We start from the raw sequence: 15999 nt of genomic DNA on the forward strand, positions 1-15999 counted from the left end.
ATATATATATATATATATAGCTAAATAATATGAGGGCTAAATAATATGAGGGCATTGTGTTGTATTTGTTTTTCAATAAAGTTGTGAAGTTAAAAAAAATCATGCTTTGGCCTCATGGGTATTGTAGTCTATTATGCGAAACTGTCACGACAGAAACGGCACTTTACGGCAGTCCATGAACTACATTCGCGCAGTCGCAGTTTGCTGACCTTCTGTGGAGCTCCTCAAGCAAGCATGGCTGCCCGGGCGCTAACCAAAGGTATCTGCACATAAGCATATTTAATTATCCGACAAAAAAAATGAATTATGAATATTTTAGGTGCATGTCTCACTGTTTTATATCTCTATACCAGTTGTGGTAATATGTTTTATGCTTATAATCCTGGTTAGTTTGCTGTTTATTTACAGCTAACCTATGTAGCTAGCAGCTAGCAGGTGCTAATGTCCAATGCTTTGACTGATGCCACTTTGTTGTCTTTACATTTAGGGCTTTTGGGACTACGACACACGAGGGCTGCTGTGATTGGACACCAGTATGCCACTGCAGCCTCCATCAAATCACCCCAAATCAAGATTGATGACGTCACAGGTGAGCTAATGAAGTATATACAGTACCAGTCAAAAGTTTGGACACACCTTCTCGTTCAACTACTTTGAAGAATCTAAAAATATAAAACATTACATTACAGTCATTTAGCAGACGCTTTTATCCAAAGCGACTTACAGGAAGTGTATTCAACATAGGTATTCAAGAGAACTACTAGTCACCAGAAGTCATAAGTGCATCTCCTTTCTTAAACAAGCATCTAAAAGCATAAACCAGAGCAAAAGTATAGTGCAGAGGCAAATTACTACGAAAACAATAATTGCAACAGACTAATACGAATATAATAAGTGCTACAAACTACTACGAATAGGATAAGTGCAGTAAACGAATACGAATTCAATAAGTGCAGCGAACTGATACGAATACAGTAAGTGCAACAACTAATACGAATGCAATAAGTGCTACGAGGAAGGCTCGTAGCACTTATTGCATATTCTGGTTTGTTGAGCATTTGTTTGTTTACCACATCATTCCATATGTGTTCCTTCATAGTTTGGATGTCTTCAATATTAATCTACAATGTAGAAAGAAATAAAAATAAAGAAAAACCATTGAATGAGAAGGTGTGTCCAAACTTTTGACTGGTACTGTATATGAGGAGAGTGTGTCCGTGTTCTTTAACCAGACTTTACATAATGGTATTTCTCCTACATACAGACAAAGTCATAAACCAGCCGCTTGAGAAGCCGGACTTCTTCCGTGTGTCCGAGCTCTTCTCCCTGAAAGACCTGTTCGAAGCCAGAGTGCATCTTGGCCACAAAAAAGGTTGCAGACACAGGTCGGTATATATTTATACAGTTCATCTGCTGTTTCACTAAATGTTGTTGCTTAAATGCTTTGTCCGAATACATGTACTGACTTTGTGTGGAAATGAACTATATATATATAAGGCGTATACTCTAACTATGAAATACACACTTAAACAGCAATCTCTATCTATCTATCTATCTATCTATCTATCTATCTATCTATCTATCTATCTATCTATCTATCTATCTATCTATCTATCTATCTACATGTTCAGTAACGTTAATGCAGAACAACATGCATGATGTTGAAGCAATTCTATCGATTCCTCCATTTGAATATGAGGGATATGGCTGCAACAAATGTTTATTTTATTTTTCGAGAACAATTTTCTTGTTTAAATAGATTGTTTTGGTCTCTGAAATGTCAGAATATTGACGGATCATATATTTAAAAAATTCTAAATGTCTAAAAGCCTTACTCGTCCTCCATTAATCAAGTTTTCAAGTTCTTTATTTCTCATATGCACAACAATTCGAGCGAAAAGTCATTGGAAATGATTTGTTTTGCTTTTAGGCTGAACAAAGCTCATATAATATCTATAAAGAGTTAATTTTGTCCGACCACCACTCCAAAACACAAAGATTTTCAATTTACTGTGAGCAGCAAATCTTCACAATCTAGAAAGCACCAAAAAAGTGTGGCATTTGTGATTGAAAAATCCAAACAAACAAAGGGAAAAATCTAAATAGTTACTGGTTGATATTCTGTTGCACAACTAATCAATTAGTCAACAAATTGTTTCAGCTCTAGTGAAAGAAATGTAGATCTGCCTGATAATAGACAGTGCAGTCTGTAATAATTTGGGCATGGCCTTTTTGTTTCGATTCTTTGATCCAAAAAATTGATTTGAAATAAGATGCAATTCAATTGAGTAAAGCTGTAACACTTAAAATTCACTGTATATGTATGAATTTGCCAGACAGAGACACTGGAGACAATATTAATATGCTACATAATATCCCCAAAACAGTATATATAACTGTGCTCTTTAATATGTGTATATATATATATATATAAAAAAAAAAAAAAATAGGAAATACAGTGGTTGCAGCAGTACCAGGACGAAAATGAATAATGTGAGATTTAATAAGTAACAGAAATAAATAATAGGAGGTAGATAAACTAAAATTTGAACATAAACAAGAACATTTGGAGATGAATTATATGGTCAAGTACGGTGTGCTGATAAAGAGACAGTGGTGTGATAAGTAGTAGGTTCAAAAAGCATGTGATACACTCGGGTAATATTTGATATGCTTACGTAATGGTTCTCTTACATTAAAGCAAATAAATACATTTTTAGTTAGCATTATTACTAGCTCTATGGGTTAACACGAGATAGACACAACAAAGCCGAACAGAATGGCTTGATAGAGTTGACTGCAGACAAATCAATAACTCAATATTTCACTCGAGGGTCAACTGTGACCCTGAACATTGGAGCACAGTCGGCTGCAGCGACCTCTCTATTTTTAAACCTAAATCGAATCCTCTTTATTTATTTATTTTTCAGGCTTATGGAGCCGTACCTCTATGGCTGCCGTTTGGACCAAGACATAATTGACCTCGACCTGACGGTGGAGCACCTTCAGCAAGCCCTGAACTTCACCGCCCACGTAGCGTACCGCGGTGGCGTCATACTGTTCGTCAGCCGCCAGCGTCAGTTTGTCCACCTGGTGGAGAGCACCGCTAAGAATTGTGGGGAGTACGCACACACGCGGTACTGGCAGGGCGGCCTCCTTACCAACGCCCCCATCCAGTACGGACCCGGAGTCCGCCTACCTGACCTCATCATCTTCCTCTCCACTCTCAACAATGTGTTCCAGCCGCACGTGGGAATCAGAGACGCGGCAAAGATGAACATTCCCACGGTCGGCGTGGTGGACTCAAACTGCAACCCCAGCCTGGTGACTTACCCGGTGCCCGGAAACGACGACACTCCAGTTGCCATGGAGATGTACTGTCGCTTATTCAAGATGACCATCAACCGCGCCAAGGACAAAAGGAGACAGATGGAGCTACTGCACGGCCTGGCTGCACCGCCCACTTCAAACTCGTGACATGATATATTGTTAAATAAGAGACGTTAAAAAAAATTGCATTTAAAAAAAAGTTCAAACTGTCTGTTGCTCCCTTTCATCATACATCTGTATTAGAAGAAAAGGTGTGACGCTAGTGTTCAAGGCTGAGTCCACAATGTTGTCTTGTGTTAAAATTGAAGTTCTGCAAATCTCACTCTTTAATGAATCTACTTTCTGTGACATGGTCGTCTTCTGGTTCTAATTTAACTTCTCTATACCTCCATGCCAGTGACAGCCTTGGCCTGAGGCTTTATGTTTGTGGGTTGTCTGTCTGACCGTACCATTCCCATGAAAGCAATGGCTCGGAACGCCTGGAGGGAATTTCACATCCATTTTTACTCGAGTATACACTGATTAGAATTTGATGGTCAATGACACTGTGGCCGCACAAAACACGCTTTTGGCCGTAACGCAAGAATGGTGATTCATTGCTATATGTGCTACAGAATGTCATGAAGCCTCTTGTTGAGATATTTTTTGAAAAGGTTTACACCTAAACATCCACAATGCTTTTCAATTTGACAGAATTATTAAGAAAAAAAAAAGGCCTGTTATAATTTCCCAGAGCACAAAATTTCATTTTTGGATGACAGGTTTGATCTGACCAACAGATAAATCGACTAGTCAAAGTAGTATCATATAGATTTTCCTTCATCAACTAATTGTTTCTGCCCCAGTTTGTATACCCCCCAGTCTATGTGAACATAGTGCTGATATGAAATTTAAATCCATATGCAAGAATACAAGATTTAAAAAAAGATGTGCGTTGTACTTCCAATCTCATTTAATTTACATCAAACTCGTTGAAAAATAGAAAATATGCATCTTGACTGCAATCTTGTCATTTCTGTTATGTGGTATATTTTTACTTCAAACTAAGGTTATACTGTTATAAAAAAAAATCAATATTAAGGACATGTTTGTGTTTTTGGTGCTATATAGATAGCTAGTTGTATCTTTTTCCATTTCAGTCATTTTCACCAAGGACACATGTTTATGAACTAGTCTAGTTAAAAACAATAAAAGGAAAACTTAATAGTGCCAACATAACTTTATTAGAAATGATTGAAGGGATTAGCTGGACTCCTAAAGCAGAACACCGGTAATAGCTGCGGTGTACACTGCTTGTTAATCCTCTATGGGCGGTTCTAAGCAGATGAAGTTTGGTCGCTGTCGGTTTCCGTAGTTTTCTCAGATTGACCTCTTCACCAGCTGGAAACTTCAAGGACAACATGGTGAGTGGGAGTATACGACTTCTAACGAGACCCATCAATTCATAACCTTTATATTTATTTCAACTGCTAGTATACATATTACTGATAACACTAGTGGCACGTGTTTTATTATTAAAAATGTGGCATAGACTTAAAAACAATATGCCAATATCTACTTTTTAGTTGTTTAATATCAGAACTATTTAAGTTTAATGCTAATACACAGATTAGTTTTAATGTCATACAAATGCTTATTAAGTGTTCCTCGTGTTTGGTTGGTAGTTTCCTGCTTTGCCTTACATGGTAAACAACAGGGTATTTTTAGATTTAAGCTCTCCCAGGTTCATGTTCACACTTGCATCACGAGTTTAGTTTCACTTTATTATTAACTTTATTCAGTGTTTCAGGTCTTCTCTCGGGCTTTATTCTATCTAAATCAACAGATATTAGCAGATTTACTGGCAGTGTGGGTGGATGGGTGGAGCAGCTTGACACGTCAAACCTGTAACATTGATACATGTGTTTATGTGACCATGTTAATAGGATTCACTGTTGTGAAAGAAACGCTGAAGAAGAAGCTTAAACATGTCTCTGGTTTTAGTTTAAAATCTTTAGCTATTATAGAAGAGTTAAAAAAAATCAGATTTGAAAAACTGGAATTAGGAAATATGAGCAATATTATTTTATAAGAATGAAACAATCAGTAAAGATTTATTAATTCTATTATTTTTTATAATGTTATTTCTTCACAATTGTTGGAAATGAAATGGTGAATTAATTGCTTACCTTAGTCAGTTGGCCTTAGCAGATTTAACATAATATGGGTTAATTTAGTTCTCATTAAAGTATCTTAATTATGAGTCTTGTTTGTCATCTGATGCTTTTGCTCTTGTTCATGCAGGTACATGCACACAGAGCAGATGCATGGCTTTGCCCTCACGAGGACGGCTGATCCTTTACATTCTGATGAGAGAGAATGGTAACTGGTCCTCTTTACAGCTTTAAAAACGTTACACTGTAATGGGAGACATGAGGTTTTAATATTGCCCCTTGAGACTCAACTCTGGCTGCAGTGTCTCTGTTGTGCAGTAAGCGGGCAGATAGTAAGTGACTGGCTCACGATAGCTCAATTTCCACTGATTTGTGGTCTTTGGGTATGGAACCGGGCCAGATACTATACTTAGACTCTGTTTACCACAAGGTTTACCACAATCCCATTGAGTAAAACCTGAGGTACTTTGAGTTCACTTCTGTGGTCGCATCTAATCCATTTTCACCCGTCTCGTTTATTTGTTTTGAGGGTGCTATAATTCCCGTTAGTTGCACCAATAACACAGATAAAAATGTCTTTTTTTCAAATAGTCAAGTTCATCTTGAAAATAATATATGTGCATAATTTCAGCTAATAAGCCACTTTATGAGGCACAAAACAGGGAGCGTTAACATTTTGCTTTGATTGTTTCCTACTAATGAAGGTCTTCAGCGTCTAGAGGCCCTCAGATCACCTTTGATGGACCAGATAACCCAGAAGGTGAGAACTCATGCTGACTTGACACTTGCAGACTCTTAGCTCCAGCGTTTCCTGTCACAAGGTTGCAGAGAATAAAAGTTCTACATCATCATCTGCATTCATCACCTTCAACAGCAGGGATTTGGAGTGATGTCGTTTACCAACAGATCATTTTTTTGAAGTTGGTTAAAGATGAAATGATTGTTGAATTAGGAAACAAACATAACCAAACATCTAATTTTGATTTTTATTCGCAGCGTTGGATTTCGATTGGAGACATCTGAGGCCTGCAGATACGTAAGCATTGAAGACCTGATTGAAAGTGAGCATTTTGCATCTGTTACCTGGATGCAAATGCTTCAAGACATGCCTTAAAAAATATTAGTGGGTGTCTTTAAGATAGCAAACCTTTGATGTTTTGTTAACCCGATATTCGATAGACATAACAGAGCTTTTTGCACCATTTGATGTGTCACTTGGATGAGTCAGAGAGCAGCATCATGGAGGCTTTGACAAACCGTAGGAGGAGCTGCCCTCGATGCTCATCCGGGCTGGAGAGATATAAATACATATAAATGTTTCTTTTTCATTTAAAGATGAATTGCTGTGTTTTTAATCTTGTGCATATCCTTTCTTTTCTATTTCTTTATATTATTGTTATGAACCCTCATGTGACTCTGAAATAAAGTTTGAATTAAATAAAAGGTAAAATGTAATTGTCTTTTTTTTAATCTACATTAATATGTTGGAAAATCTGACTGTTGAAGTTTTTAACCCCATGAATTAAATTTTTAGACAATGCATCTTGAATATGTTGTTACTTTTCACTTATTCCAATGATTTTCTTTCTAATTACAAGTGAAAAAAAACACCTTGTATTAATTGTTTTTTTGTACTTATTTTTTAAGTGGACTTTTTATCCATCTATGCATATCAGCTCAATGAAAAGGTCAATATTCTTCATGAATATGTGAAAAAACATGATGAAGTACCTGAAATATACTTCAAACTTGCCCAAGTATTTATGGTACTCTTCTGTCTGTGATCCATGGTGATTGTTGTTGTATTTTTTTATATACTTTACTACTATTACACATATTTGACTTTTACTTCTTGTGGTACTGACACCAGCTACCCAGTTTATATTAATGCAATTGTATTCACAATATCTGAAAATCAATTGTTTGAACCAACTTACATTTATTTATGGGTTAAAAGTTCATTCAAATGTAATGTCTGAACATCATCTACAACTCTGTTTATGTCAATTTAAATACATTATCGATATCGGATCAATACTAGGAGGGACATTTTAGTTCTACTGTCTATATGCAATATTCTATTCATTATATGTGTCTTATATCTGCTTCACACGGAGATTCATTTATACACAGGAAACAAGAAAGCTCCACCAATATCTACAGTTTTACAAAATTCACTCGTGTCAAATGTGACATCCTGCCTCTGTAGGGAAAGGCAAAAGAGTGTTTCTATATAAACAATTTAAAAACTAAATTTACTCACAGATTATTTTACAAATAAAGTTATAGGCAGTGCCCTGAGAATAGTACATCTAAACAGATACATGTGCTTCTCAAAATAATGCATCAGAAAACAAAAGTCAAAAATACAGTCTTCTTCTTCAGCTGTTTCATATTGTATAATCAGCATTTCACAGTTTCCTGTTATTCACAGTCAATTGAGTTTAAAAAAATACATTAATAATCACCACCTTCTAAAGCGTTTGGCAAAGCTTTGTGTCACAATCCACTCGTTTTTGTAGATGTACGGATCATCTCAACCTGTTTTCAAGAGTACTGTGTGTTAGAAATTTTCTTCCACAGTAGTGTCTTCAGATTGTTCAGGACTAGTGAGTGGTGCACCTCCATCTGGCTTGCCAGACCGCTGAGTGTCACACAGGTGCGCAGCTGCTTCTCCAGATCCCCGCGGAGGTCTGAAGGAGCTCCAAAAAGCAGATAATCCTGCAAAAGCACACACACCTTTGCCAGATTGGGCTGCACTACCTCCGTGTTACACTGCTTCACCAGTCGATCGCAGGTGGCCGTGCAGTCCCGTCCAAAGGTACAGTCTGAGTTAGTCTCGCACCGCCGACCCCTCAAAAACCCCCTCACCACCGCCTCAGACGCCACGCTGCGCAGGTTGGCCATCTTGCAGTCATACTTTGCATTGTAGCCCACGTGGCGATGGCTGGCGTCACATATGAGGAAACTGCCGTAGGACCCGTGGAAGACCTCCTCCACAAACTCCAGCAGGCCGATGGTGATGCGAGCCCTTCTGGGCCAGGCCGGGGCGAGCCAGTGGTTCAGGCTGGAGGTCAGGGCCTCCGGGACCAGAGGCTGCAGGTAATGAGGCACCTCCAGCCTGTAGAGGGAGCTGTGGCCCACGTGTTCCGTCACGTACAAGTCTCCACAGAAACCCAGCAGCTTGGGGGTGTGCTCCTTCTCCTGCAGCGCCACCATCAGGAGGAACTCGTTGATCTGGAGAAGAGCCCAGATGGACTTGGCCTCTGCTAGAGACACTTTGCCATCCTGGTTGACATCAGCGAGGGTAATGACCCGGTCCACCAAGGAGCTCAGAGATGGCTGCTCACCAAGGTTAGCCTGCAAAAAAGGAGGTATTATATGGTGATTAATATTAATTATATATATATATTATATTATATGGTGTAATTGCTGGAAAAAAAGACCTTGAGGAAACTGTGCAGCATTTCTTTAAACTCGTCCATTGAGGTTCCACGAGTGGGTTTGTCAAATAAGCTCATCTCCTGCCGCAGCACAGAGTCCGGAGCCCCATCTACCTTCACCGGATCCTCAATCCCACACTTGATCACAACAGGCCTCTCCTTCCACAGGCCACCGTACACCTGCGAGTACAAATAAATAATAAGAGAACGTTTGTCTTCTTTTGCGTCTCAGGTTATCATTTGCATACAAGCAAAGTGTGCCTGGGTTCACTGTGTGTGTGTGTGTGTGTGTGTGTCAGCAATGTGTGTGTGTTTATTCTATACCTGGTGTGTAGAGGAGGTGGACCTGCAGTGCTGCAGGGTCAGAGTTCTCTGATCACACAGCGCCTTGCAGGATGAGCCTGATATTATGCCCCTTCTGTAGTGATCACACTGCAAAAAAAGAAAAAGGAAGTGCACTACATTAAACACAGGAAACAGCTTAGTCGACTCTAGGTTTGTGAGTGCTTCAAAGGAAAGAAATACAATGAACTGGGACGCATTTAGAAAAACTGTGAAATGGTCTATATATTGTTCAGTTGTGATATCACAACTTTCCACACATACTGACGGATCGTTTAAAGGCACAGTTTCTGAATTCGCTTTGTGTATTTGACAGCCGACAATGCTTCCTCTGAACAACAGGGTTGGAAAATGTCTCTAAAAGTGCCATCCTGGTTTTAAGAAATCAATACCAGTCTGATGTCTGTACTCTATGGTGAGTAGGACGCTGTGGCCGGCAGCCGGTTCAACTTTAGCTTAGCACAAAGACTGGAAACAGGGGGAAACAGCTAGCCTGGCTCTGTCTGAAGGTGACAAAATGTGTCTCCCAACACCTCTGAAGTTCACAATCTAACACGTCGTGTAAAAACAAACCTTGGCTTTCAGCAGGTTATGGCTAGACTATTTCTCTGAGCTGGCACAGATGCTGGCAATACAAACCAAAACAGCAGTTTACTGCCAGATTTCTTTTTATACCTTCCCACACTCTCCTCCTAGTTCATAGCACCCATGTTAATGACATGTCACCAAGAAACAAAGCAGCAACAGGCAAATCAAAAACCTCTGTGTACCCATCCTCATCAGAGCCTATTCCAGCAACACAAAACGATTCCATCTGATCACGTTAGCCTTTTATTTATTACATTTATACACTTCAGCATTATTCAACAATGTCAAAAAACTGAGGCAAAACAACTGTTGTGAAGATCTGATTATTTGTTATGATGAGGTTGAATCATTGATCTTTCATTGTGCATCATTTACTCTGGGTAGTTATCCACCTAATCGCCATCGTGTTCCTCTGTGTCTCATCAAACGTCAGCGCCTGTTCTGTTCTCAATAGCCGAAAACTCTGAAAACAGCTGGGCACAGCTGGAGAGTAGTTTAGCTATAGCCAGTGTCTTTACCCAGCGTCAAACGCCATGTGTGAAGGAAGAGGCCAAAACCCAAACAGGCCCCAACTGTCCCTCCTCTTCCTCAAAAGACAGTCCTCCCGTCCAGTTGTCCTGCCATATTTCCCCTTGATTTGAGCATTTTCACGCTAATTTAGGAGTCTAAGCAGTTCACTGCAGCAGCTGGAACATTAGTGTATCCTGTATTCTTCTGTTTCTGCCTCAGGACCATCTGCAGTTCTGTGACACGATTAAGCTAGTTTCCAATCTATCCCAAGCATAGTCAAGATGATTACAGAATGTAGCATTGCATATAATAGCAGTTCATTTTCCACACCGTAACTGATGAAACAAAGAGCATAGCATCTTTTTTTTGTCGAAAAAAAAAAAATCCATTCTGTATTGATTTGCATGTGCAAATATCCCACTTTGAATTTGTGGCACAACGTTTATTCCCCCTGCATCTCAACAACATTTTACAAACATCATATCTGATGTAGCTTCCTGACAACCATCACACTGATGAAGTTATGAATATTGGCTGTCACTGAACTGAGAGATTAAACTTACAATGACCATATGGCAGACATGCCCGCGGCAGAGTTCAGAGTAGGAGGCATACTGCATGTAGACGACCCAGCTGGCAATGAGGATGCCCAGCCATGCCAGGAGAAGGTACTTCACCTTAATGGCTGGGAGACGACTCTGTGGAGGGAGGAAAGGGGAGGAAAAGGGAGGAAAAGGATGGATTGGAAGGAGAAGAGAAACCCACTTAACCTTAAAAGACATGGCAACTGGTCATAAAAACAAGCTTTCACCACAATGATTGAAAGAACAGATGGTCACTTGACCTCGGGCTAAAACCAAGATACCTGATAATGCAGGGGTGACATAAGTGTTCAGGTCCTTTGCTTAAGTAAAAGTAGGAACACATCAATATAAAAATACTCTATTACAAGTCAAGCCCTCCTCTCAAAATCCTACATAGGTTACATCAAAATGTACTTAGAAAAGTAAAAGTATTGTAGCCCCTATGTCTGATATTACATGTAATATTATGTTAGTAAATACTGAGGCATCAACATATTCTTTAATCATTATTTATTATGTATAGTTCAGTTGTTCCCAACATAGAGGTCAACTCCCCCATTTACTGTAAGGGTCAGAAGATGCAGTGCAGAGGGGGTCACGAGTTCTACCACACAATTCTGTAGTATTTGTTTCGATTTTTCTTTTTAAACTTTGCTTTTTCAGAAATATTCTATCTCTGAGTCAAACCTTGTAAGAAAATGAAGAGGAGAAATGTCTCGTTGACCTGATAAACAACACTGTGACAATCTAAAGTTTTGTATTTTACAAGATCATCATTTTTTTAAATGAAAAAAAAATCTATATTTGAAAATTCCCTCGTCACTTTTAAATCAATGTAATGGAGATAAAAGTAAACAATATAAGATGAAGCAAGTAGCCCTATACCTGAAAATTATACTTAAGCACAATAATAGCCTGAATCTGAATAAATGCAGCCTGGGATATGTTCCACCAGTGAGGGCCTACACAACAAGAATCACAACCAGCTTTATGGGCCAAATATGGACAGGCCTATGCACATACAGGGAATTTGATTCTAATTTCCTTGCAGGGTAAATGTCTCCACTTGATCTTAGGATATATAAAAAAAATAAAATAAAAAAAGATGATTTCTTAGTCTGCATCCTCTTTTTTTCCACGACATTTTGTGATGCCTGTGTGATGGAGGCAGAAGATATCGCCCTGGTAGATTTGACATGCATGTAGGGTAATTTGCACCAACAACAACAACAACAACAACAAAACATCTATATAGTAGATTGGCATCACACATACCTGCAGCCCTTTGGACAGAGGACAGAACAGCACCAGATGGACCAGTCTCCGCAAAGCCCGCGGCATTATGAGCGACTCTGTGAGGAGGCAGCGCAGCGAGAAACCAGAGCTCCTGATCTGATCACATCTTTACGCAAAAACCTGCGCAAACAACCCAAATAGCGCGTCTGATCATCCATATGCCATCACATGTCCTTCCGCTGGTGACACGACATATGATCTGACCTGATGTCTTCCTGATTCTATTTTTCCACCATAAATAAAAAAAAAAAAAAAAAAAAAAAAAAACGTCCTTGAAATTGACAATTTTTTTTTTTTTTTTTTTTTTACATTTCCAGCTCCTTATGTGCCATCCTAGAATTAAGGACCTCCTCCTCCTCCTCCTCCTCTTCTTCCTCCTCCTCCTCCTCGGGGCCAAGTCCAGGCAAATCCGATTACTTAGCTATAAAAGCATCTCCTTCTACTATCTCGTCGGATTAATCTGGACACAAAAAAATATGTGACAGATTAATAAGTAGCCAGTGGGTCTGACGAGCACGGCCGATCGTTTCCCAGCGGCTCATCACTGCGCTCCTTTTAAAGGGGAAGATGCGGGCTCTCAGCTGGGAGATGATTTTATATACCGCCGACACAAATCAGTCTGTGTGTGTGTGTGTGTGGGGGGGGGGGGGGGGGGACATGTCAGGGGTCTTGGATCCAGTTAGTCTACTTATAAATGTCCCCCCTGCAAAGCTCCATCTTGATATCAGTGTCCATCAGTCCAATAAGTCTCCCGTTCACACTGATCACAATTTAAAAAAAAAAAAAATTAAAGCTGTGATTGCATGTACAATAAAAAAAAAATGTATACTTATTTTTATTGCCATGACTGCTCAGGCTACATGAGTGGTTTGATTGAATATTAAATAATAGAATAAGAGGCATTCTTTGTTGCTGATTCATCTAAAGTAGACATCCTGCTCCTTGATTTTATAATCTGTTTAACTCTGTAATTGTTTGTGTTGAGACATTCCTACAGAAATAATGAAACATGACAACAGCTGCGTTGTTCATTTTAATAATGTGCAGAGGTCAGTGCACTGTACATGGATACATTTGTATGTAACCATATGGACAGTATGGGCTGGATTAGAACAGGTATGTGTGGGGGTTTCAAGCGACACTTTCGACATATCCGTGCTGTTTGTGACCTCTTGGACATCCCCTAGCGTACCATAGACATGGCCCGGTCTGCCATAAAGGAACTTGCTCTCCGCCCCGGTCGTCCTTTTTGTCCCAGGTCCTGCTTTGGTTCTCTTTGGCACCAGTTCTGGATCTACAATGGGCCCTCCCTTGGGTCTGTATGGAATGTGTACATCAAATGATCCAGGCCCTGTGAGGGACTTTTGCAGCCCCAGATCCCTTTTTGCTGCAGGCCCTGTGCTGATCCCAACTGGCCCCAAGTCCTCTTCAGCTGCAGGCCCTGCTTTGGGTTTATTGTGGTAGGGGCAGTCACTCAGTGGGCAGATGTATAAACCTCTGCCACGCCCTTTGGAGGATTTATGACCCTTCTTTTGTTTTGCAACTTGTCTGATGGGTGGGAGTAGTGGCCACGCAGATGATGGAGACGGTTTTGTGTCCTTTCGACATGGAATCTCTACTGATGATTCCCGACATGTCTCAACTCTCTCAGCACAGGGTGGTGGTGGTGATACTGGTCTTGGTTTCTCTTCAGCAGTTAGAACCACGGTCTTCTGACGACTGGGACCCCTGACTGAAGACCCTCTCTGTGTCCCCCTTCTCGATGATGCAGAGGACGTACTGGACACACTGGATGGTGAGGGAGGTTCATCTGCAGAGGGTTCAGGGTTCTCGGTCCCTTTGTGCTTCTCTTGAAAGAAGATATTCTCTGCAAAAGTCACTAAAGGTCAATAAAAAAAACTAAACCTTAGATAAGATGCTTATTGTTTACAAAAACATGGATATGGATGCAATACATCGATGTCATCACAAACCTGTCAGCTAACACAACCACAAAGACGGACTGAGAAAAGACGTATTTATTACTTTATTAAAATATAAGTCCACAACGATTATCCTGAATAAAAAATAACTTGAAGCTTTGCTGTATATTTGAATTAAATTGTTTAAAGAAAGATAGGAAATGAAACAGACTTCACATGTCCATACAATGCAAAAATGCTAAATCTTATTTGTCTTATTACTAGTTAAAATATCTCATTAGTGAAAATAAATACTATTTTTGAGCATTACAGGCTTATTATGACACAAAATATTAATTTTTTACTTAACTTATTTTTGAAGTGGCCTTTCCAGGGTACTGATTGATTGGCTACAAATATGGGCCATAATTGACTTTGTACATCCTTAACTATATATCATATTTTATAATCTCAGTCACTTCGATGCCCTTATCAAAATACCACTCCGACTTACCCCACTGCTCTTGATACTGAAAGGTGACCTCCTTGGTATCTCTTGATTCGTAATCCCTGAAAAGTGTCATTTCAGCCACGTGTGTAGACAGAAATTCCGGGATGTCATACGGCTGTGCTAGGAGGGTTGCTCTGGACAAACACTCTAGCAAACTTTTTAATCCATATTGTGTTGAATTAATAGCACTCATCTTTAGTAGATATGACCATCATTTCCCAAAGACAACTTGCAGACATGTGATATGGAAATGTGTGCAGATTGTCTTGTTTGTGCTTCAAGAAGGAGCACAATTCCACTGTGATGTCATAATTGCCGTTCTATTCAGCTGATTCAATATTCCACACACACTGCAGACACACACACTGGAATTGTCATCATACATTTGCCTGAATATTCTTTATTCACAGCATTCACAAAGTATGCATTATTGTGCACATGTACAAAATGGTGACTAAGAATTTAACTAATCAAGCATATGAAATCACCCTTAAAATTGAAAAAGAAAAAGTTTCCTCTTGATGATCTGCATTATGTTACTGTGATTTCTGTCCTATCCTTGATTGGCTATGACTAATACCAGCAACTCTTTACAGCAGCTTTGCATGGATCGCATGGATTACATTGAATGGTAAGATCATAAAACCTCAATATCGTGCACAGATGTCAGATTTACACACTGTTTGTTTGAATGTGTCTGTTTATATTCACATGTATATCATTTTGTATATTTTTTTATATAATGACATTTTGGTTTTCCAATCAGTTTCTGTGAGCAAGAATTTGTGCCCACTGTTTGTCTTTGGTCACCTCCTATTTTTAAAAGCATTATAAAATACATTTGTTTTCTATGGGTTTTTCTTGATCTTACAACTTTATTTGTGGTTTGCAGACTTTGTCTCCATACTTTTAGAGATGTTCATTTCTTTTTTCTCTTTTTGACTTCTCCCTCTTCTCTAAATCACATTATAGTTTCTATTTTCTTACTTAACTGTTGTTTATTTTGCTCAGGTGCCAGTATTCATCCTTACACAGGGCTGTTATTCAAGTTGTAGGCGAACATATAGAGAAATGGAATACATTTTTTAAAAAGACTTTAAACATGGGTTCACGTAATTGATATAAATTATTCCTTTTCCTCACATACAGAGAACAGCACTTGCTCTCAAGGTGAATAATTGTATTGTTTGCTCTAAAGGGGGACACCATCCCTGAAACATGGCATCCCCTGATTGCCTTCAAGTGCTGTCGGAACAAACGTAATTTCAAAGCAGATACCAATTGAAAGAGTAAATAATACGGCTTCAAACGATATCCATTGCTAACAATTAACCTGTAAAA

At 39.2% G+C, this 15999-nt stretch overlaps 2 protein-coding genes across 2 annotated transcripts; one reads left to right on the forward strand and one right to left on the reverse strand.

Moving 5' to 3' along the window:
• Positions 1-154: 154 nt before the first annotated feature.
• mrps2 (mitochondrial ribosomal protein S2) lies at positions 155-3678 on the forward strand. The gene is made up of 4 exons (XM_054612815.1): positions 155-259; positions 488-589; positions 1265-1385; positions 2931-3678. Exons 1-4 carry the CDS (start codon positions 235-237, stop codon positions 3475-3477), a joined length of 795 nt encoding a protein of 264 aa, XP_054468790.1. The 5' UTR covers positions 155-234; the 3' UTR covers positions 3478-3678.
• A 3760-nt stretch (positions 3679-7438) lies between these two features.
• dipk1b (divergent protein kinase domain 1B) lies at positions 7439-12332 on the reverse strand. Its single transcript, XM_054612933.1, has 5 exons — positions 12226-12332; positions 10930-11064; positions 9251-9358; positions 8930-9106; positions 7439-8843 (listed from the first exon to the last, which is right to left on the reverse strand). The coding sequence occupies exons 1-5, from the start codon at positions 12289-12291 to the stop codon at positions 8031-8033; spliced, it is 1299 nt and encodes a 432-aa protein (XP_054468908.1). The 5' UTR covers positions 12292-12332; the 3' UTR covers positions 7439-8030.
• Between the last annotated feature and the right edge of the window lie 3667 nt (positions 12333-15999).

Source organism: Anoplopoma fimbria, chromosome 14 (genome assembly GCF_027596085.1).
Source record: "Anoplopoma fimbria isolate UVic2021 breed Golden Eagle Sablefish chromosome 14, Afim_UVic_2022, whole genome shotgun sequence".
In the NCBI taxonomy this organism is placed as follows: Eukaryota; Metazoa; Chordata; class Actinopteri; order Perciformes; family Anoplopomatidae; genus Anoplopoma; species Anoplopoma fimbria.

What these genes read in the sequence shown, in the direction of transcription:
- mrps2 (XM_054612815.1), top strand. Translation starts at nt 235, where the DNA reads ATGGCTGCCCGGGCGCTAACCAAAG. An exon ending in CAAGATTGATGACGTCACAG is followed by an intron (nt 590 to 1,264) that starts GTGAGCTAATGA and finishes TCCTACATACAG; the next exon opens with ACAAAGTCATAAACCAGCCG. An exon ending in AAAAAAGGTTGCAGACACAG is followed by an intron (nt 1,386 to 2,930) that starts GTCGGTATATAT and finishes TTTATTTTTCAG; the next exon opens with GCTTATGGAGCCGTACCTCT.
- dipk1b (XM_054612933.1), bottom strand. Translation starts at nt 12,291, where the DNA reads ATGCCGCGGGCTTTGCGGAGACTGGTCCATCTGGTGCTGTTCTGTCCT. An exon ending in ATGTCTGCCATATGGTCATT is followed by an intron (nt 9,359 to 10,929) that starts GTAAGTTTAATC and finishes CTTTTTTTGCAG; the next exon opens with TGTGATCACTACAGAAGGGG. An exon ending in CCACCTCCTCTACACACCAG is followed by an intron (nt 9,107 to 9,250) that starts GTATAGAATAAA and finishes TTGTACTCGCAG; the next exon opens with GTGTACGGTGGCCTGTGGAA.